This window comes from Apaloderma vittatum, unplaced genomic scaffold (assembly GCF_000703405.1).
Source record: "Apaloderma vittatum isolate BGI_N311 unplaced genomic scaffold, ASM70340v1 scaffold6741, whole genome shotgun sequence".
Taxonomy (NCBI): domain Eukaryota; kingdom Metazoa; phylum Chordata; class Aves; order Trogoniformes; family Trogonidae; genus Apaloderma; species Apaloderma vittatum.
The window spans coordinates 82,611-88,570 of NW_009697320.1; the positions used below are offsets into that span (position 1 = coordinate 82,611).

At 35.3% G+C, this 5,960-nt stretch overlaps 1 protein-coding gene across 1 annotated transcript in view; it reads right to left on the minus strand.

Moving 5' to 3' along the window:
- The window catches only part of LOC104280058 (collagen alpha-1(XIX) chain-like), a gene marked incomplete at its 5' end in the record, with an annotated part of 39,196 nt that overhangs the window by 23,406 nt on the left and 9,830 nt on the right, over positions 1-5,960 (minus strand). Inside the window, 5 exons of the mRNA XM_009877592.1 lie at positions 999-1,043; positions 1,132-1,182; positions 1,678-1,722; positions 3,485-3,538; positions 3,890-3,943. Of these exons, the coding sequence (XP_009875894.1) occupies positions 999-1,043; positions 1,132-1,182; positions 1,678-1,722; positions 3,485-3,538; positions 3,890-3,943 (249 nt within the window). The remainder of the gene's footprint in view (positions 1-998; positions 1,044-1,131; positions 1,183-1,677; positions 1,723-3,484; positions 3,539-3,889; positions 3,944-5,960) is intronic.

A 5,960-nucleotide genomic window follows, 5' to 3' on the forward strand; every position in this document is an offset into this window, starting at 1 on the left:
GCTATGATCAAGTATTGACCTACCTGGGGATTTTTCTACCATGATCAAAAAATACATACGTACTGCTGTGCCAGGATCTCCTTTTTGACCCTGCAACGAAATGTATAAGTGGAAACACATTGAAAAAAGAACAGTTACACAACGAGATCGTTATTTTGTATCAATGGATTATGAGTATACTTTGCTAATGCAGTGCATTTACAATCAGTATTAAGTCCAGTCCTCTCAGTTGATTGATTTAGTATAAAATCTTCGTAATATTTGGGTTTTGTTTTGCTGTTCCAGAATACAGACAGACAGCTCTGAAGTTCAGAGACAGCCCGTGACTACAAATGGCACATAATGCAAGGACAAAGTCCTCACTGATGGTTACAACAATTTCTTGTGGTTACCAAAATGACAGTGATCTTAAAACAGTAGAACATGCTTATGATGCTAACAAGGAGGACCTAAATAAAGTGTACAGCATCTTTGCTCCACAGAACCAAGGCAACTGTGCCCAGCTGCAAGGTGGTGCATCTGCACTCCGCAGTGTGGGAGACACCAGCTCTGTATTACTGTCACAACATAATTCTCAGCTTTACATTTTTTCTGTGCTGTAGCTACAGGCGATGAATCAGTGACAGAATTGTGGTCAGAATTCATGAGCTTCTTAGTTCCGCCACCAAATGTAAACTACTATGCCATCAGTGAATATAAATACTATATTAGGATACTTTTGCTAAATAATCTAATACCAAATTTTGAACCATTTTTGCAGCCTTTGCTCGCTAGGGTGAAATACTTAAAACAAACTAGTCTCCAAAATGGCCTAAAAGGCTTGATACACACATAAAATCACATACTTTACAATTTACTATATACTAATCATATCTTTATTTCTTCTCTCATATATGAAATCAAATTCCATGCCACTTAACAAAACTGCATGCAATTAACTAACCTCTCTGTTACTATGCTAATTAAATATTAGAAATTATGTTTCAGTTAATACTTACTGGAGGTCCCGGTGGACCTGGATAACTTGCGACACTCACACCTCCCTGTAACAGTAAATTTAAAAGTTGAGCTAGGCTCAAATTAGGTGATGATTTTTTTTTTAAAAAAAGAAAAAGCATTGAAGAGAAATACCTGAAGTTTATACAAGCTGCTCATTCCATTTCTTTCATTGTAAGGCATACCCTTTAAAACATAAGAACCAAGTCTATGTCAAAATTAAGAATTATAAAGGCAGAGTTTTTGCCCTGTTAAATCCCTGTAGTTCAAAGCTGAGGTGACAATTTTGTTCTAAATTAATTTTTCAAAGATTTCAAAGATTCCAGATGTTTCATAAGAAGTTAAGATACATACCAATGCAGCTTGGGACTTTTTTTTAATTACGACTTTCCTGAGATTCCCTGAGTTCCCTGATGTCAGGTACCCAAGATGCCTAGATTACATTAATAACATTGGACACCAATATTAACTCATCTGACCAAGTTTCTTTGCTGAACTTACTCAGTGATGAATCACAAGAAAAAAAAAGGAATACAGAAAGCTTTTGCAAAATGACATTGTTCTCCTCCTGCACTATTAATACGCATTAGATTGACAGTCAATTCTTTATTCTATATTACATTTTACTCACAGATATATTGTTCTAATACAAGATTCACAATATAAACCGAAATGTCTCACCGGAGGCCCAGGTGGTCCAGGTTTCCCAGGAGGACCTTCATTACCCTAGTACAGCAAGAGATTCATATAACTTATTTACCGTAACTGATGTCCAGATCTATTCCATACCCAAGCTATGATGACCATAATCACAATAAACAAGAGATATAGTCAATATGAGCAGGTAATATCAAGAATAGCTGCTGCCCAGATCCTGCTTGAGCTATAGGCAAGTTACTAATCATTACTTTGTAACTTTTCCATTTCATTAGTTACTTGATGCTTTATGTCTAGTAACTTCCAGGAGAGACAAGAAGAAAAAAAAAAAAAAGTTGCAGCAGATAAAAGTTAACATTTGTTTTATCATTCACAGATAAAGTAGAGTTGAATTTATTTAGAAATAAACTGAATAAAGATCTTCTTAGTGAAGAAATATAATTAATATCTTTTTGTGGTTTCTTTTACAGCAAAATGTTCACCTGTGGCTACCTGTATCTGTAGTCTGTTCTGCCGACAAGCGCTGAATTGCTTATAATAAAAAAATAAAGCTTCTAAGTTTTCGCCTCAGCAGAATGCTGGGTTCTCTGAACAGTACAGAGTTACAAAGGTTTCAACATCAGATCTCCAATATAAGATATTTTCAAAATCTCATCACCATGATTTAGTTAAAAAAAATTAATTACGAATAGTGTGGAAAAAATCTGCCAGAACTTTTCACTGACTTTGTTGGATGTTCTTAAATGTATGTCAGTGAGACTCTTTGGCTGCATATTTAAAATTATTCAGGTGGTAAAAGCCAAGCTAAGTGTTCAATGGCAATAATTAGCCCACCTGAAAAATATAACTGTAATCAAATGTTTGGATATGTTAGGATAACTTTCAAATGGTCCTGCCAAATGACAGAAACTCTCAGCCTCCAAAGAGTGATTCTCACTATTTCACATGGAATAAGAATATTATACTTTAGAAAGTATATTATATGATCATTTCTCAAGCATGTTCTCCAGATGAAGGAAGAAGGAGGAAATTACTTTGGCAATATCTCAGTTCATTTCATCACTCTCCAGGCTTTTGACCTTTTTGACTGATGAAACACTAGTTATGGAGCCATGGCTTCTCATCCCCACCTCTGTGTGAACTGTAAACAAGGAACTAACAGAGACTTGTGTTTTCCATTCAGTTACATAAAATGAAGAACTTGTACCAGAAAGTCTTTTAGAGCAAACAAAGTTTGTGTCTGCTGTATTTCACTGATCTGAGGTACCCAAAAAACAAATTAACCTATTAGTTATAACAGATAGTATCAAGTGCCTACTACAAGAACACATAAAACGCTGATAAAAAGCAGTGCTATAACAGTGTAAATTAAGTAAAAAGGAAGCTTATATATTTTTGCAGAATAACTTATATCGATATCTTTCAGTACTTGTGAAGCATTTTTAAAGTATGTAATTACTTTTGACTAAAACACTGGTAAAAGAATGAGGAGAGCAAGTAGTAACTAGTCATACAGTATTTCGCAAACATATTTTCACTTTCCTAGATTTTATATAATATGTCATAGTTAGAGAACATTCTCTGCAACTTACATGCTATGCTTCAAAATGCAAGCCTGTATGCATGGCATTGTTTGGAGTAAGTACTTGTATTAAGACACTAATAAAATATAGTTTTAATTAAGTTAATTTAATTATTTTTTTATTCTTATTTTTTTAATGTACCTCAAGCTCTTGTTTGCACTTTACATTAAAAATCTTCAAAACACAGAGAACGTAACAGGGTTTCAAAACCCTGACAGATCTTTACCAAGATTAAAAAGTAGGAATACCTTTTCGCCTTTTGACCCTGCTGGACCAGGATGTCCAGTTCTTCCTGTGACGCCCTGCACAACACAGTATCGGTTTACAATTAAAGAAAAAATGAAACACAGGTTTTTTTTGTATTGCAGTTTGTTTTTTAGAACTTTTATTTTTGGAAGGTCATTTAAACCTAATTATGTTTCTCCTCCAGGTTTAAATGTTTCTCTTCTGTTTAATACAACTGCTATGTCTTTCTGATCAACATCAGTTCATAACATGATTTCTTTTATTAGCTCTAGTATGGGTAAGATTTTATTATTGCTCTTCTAAAAGCCAAGACAAAGGACAAGAAACAAAGAGCAAAAAATTTTACTACACAGTTATAGCAACCTCTGCAGAGAAAGGTTAGATTATGGGTGACTCCACACACTTACTGACGGTCCACTGGGTCCTGGTACACCCGGCAGTCCAGGAGCACCCTGGAGGCCCTGGAAATTAAAAAAGGATACTACTATTTCCTCTCCCACTTATACCTCAAAAACCCACTTACATTCAGCATGTTCAGTAGCATTATAAATGTATTAAAGCACATTTTTGTTTAAAAGCTTGGCATTATTTTTAGGAAGGGAAAAAGTCCCACCATCACACAAGGAAGAGTTTATCTCTGAACGAGGTTAGAGGCAACTTCTTGCTTCATTGATAAACAACGCTTGTCCCTCAACCTTTCAGACTGTTAGCTTATATTCTGTAAATCTTTTTGTCTTTAGTTGTACAGATAAGAGCAGGACATACGGCTTTTCCTTAGAGATTAATTTTCTATCTCTAAAAGGTGTTTTGTTTTTTTTTCCTGGTAAGAAGACATCTACTCAGACTTCTCAGTGTTACCTGATGTTATCTAAATGCAATGATCTTTCTGCCTGACTGACAGATTTTGCTTTTTGGATTACAGAACATGACATTTTTCAAAGTATTTAATTACCCATCTTCCTGGATGTATTCTATTTAGTTTCCTGGAAATCAACATATTCTGGTACCCACTTACTAAATACACAGGTGTGCAACTTACTACAGTGGATACAGGTATGATTTGAGACAAGCCTGCATGTCACTGAACTGTTTCCTCTGCGACACCAGGCTTAGGTACAATTTTAGACATGCAAAAGTCAGGTACTAATGAGAGCTCCTCATTCTCATAGCTCCCCCTATAATCCGTGAAGGTAAGTAGGTCCCTCCCAGCAGTGATTCATTTTGTCTGCACAGGGTTCCTATCCTCTGACAAAAGGAATCACTTCAGAAAAAGTGCAGTACTCATGTTAAAAGTAATATTTAGAAGGTATGGCTAAGGGACTAGTCCAGAAAACCACAGTATTAAGGAGCCCTGAAACAGGGATTCTGAGGGAGAGACAGAGGGAAAAACTTCAGAACTAAAAAAGTAACACTATAGAAATAAATCAGGAAAGATGTGGAGATGGAGAGAGACATCTATTTATATGTCTTGCTCCTACACACAGAGGGCACTGATCATTCCCTAAAGTTTTTCACTGACAATCCAACTGCTAACATGTTCTCAGCTCATTTTGAATTACTTTACTGATAGTACAGTCACACAGAAAATGAATCCAAAGCCAAAGGAACATTTTCTGTAATTCTTATTGTTGATATTAGAAAAACTCCGCCCCAAAAACAGCTTAAAAAAGGAAGAGAACTAAGTTTCCACAAAGATTAAAGGGCTATTTGAAAGCACATGGAAGCTAATTAGTATATTTCAAAGAGCTTCAGGTGGGCTTCTCAATCTCTCTTCCCATTTCCGTCATAACCAGATCATAAAAATGAAAACAAATATGTTCTTTTAAAGATCATAAATTCGTAATAAAAGTTACTTAGAAACTTTGTAAACTCTTTGATATGTGCTTCTGGAAAATAATTCACTTGCATGCTTAAAATGTTATAATCCAAAGCTGCTGCTAAATACTAAAGATACGAGAGCTAAGGCAGCTAAACAGGTATCAAACAGTAAATAAGCATGCAAACAGCTCACTTACTAACACAGCACAGCACCAGACTGAACCAGTAAAAAAAAAAATTAGAATGAGTTTACTCTGGAGTCCTTTAAAAAAAACTAACTGCCAGTTACAATCTTCCCTTTCTCTTATTACATTCTTAATTGCCTCTAATATCTCACTTGAGTCTCAGTAGTTAAACAGTATCTGAATGTCTGAAACTGCTTTGGGACTGCCTCAGTCTGCCAGGGTTGAATTGTAGAGGTACCCTACAGGGCAAAGGAAGGATGTGTTACTTTCCAATTTACTTTTTAAGTAAAATCCAGCTTGGATTTTGCTTACGGCTGCTCCATCATTTTAAAGTATATGTTCAAAATCCAACCTCAGGAGGCATTTGCTTTTAAGAAGCAAAGTCATAATGAGTTCCATAGATTGCATGAAAACAAGAGGAAAAATAGCATAATACTTTGACAATCTACTAAATTCTGGGGCAAAGAAGCAGCAG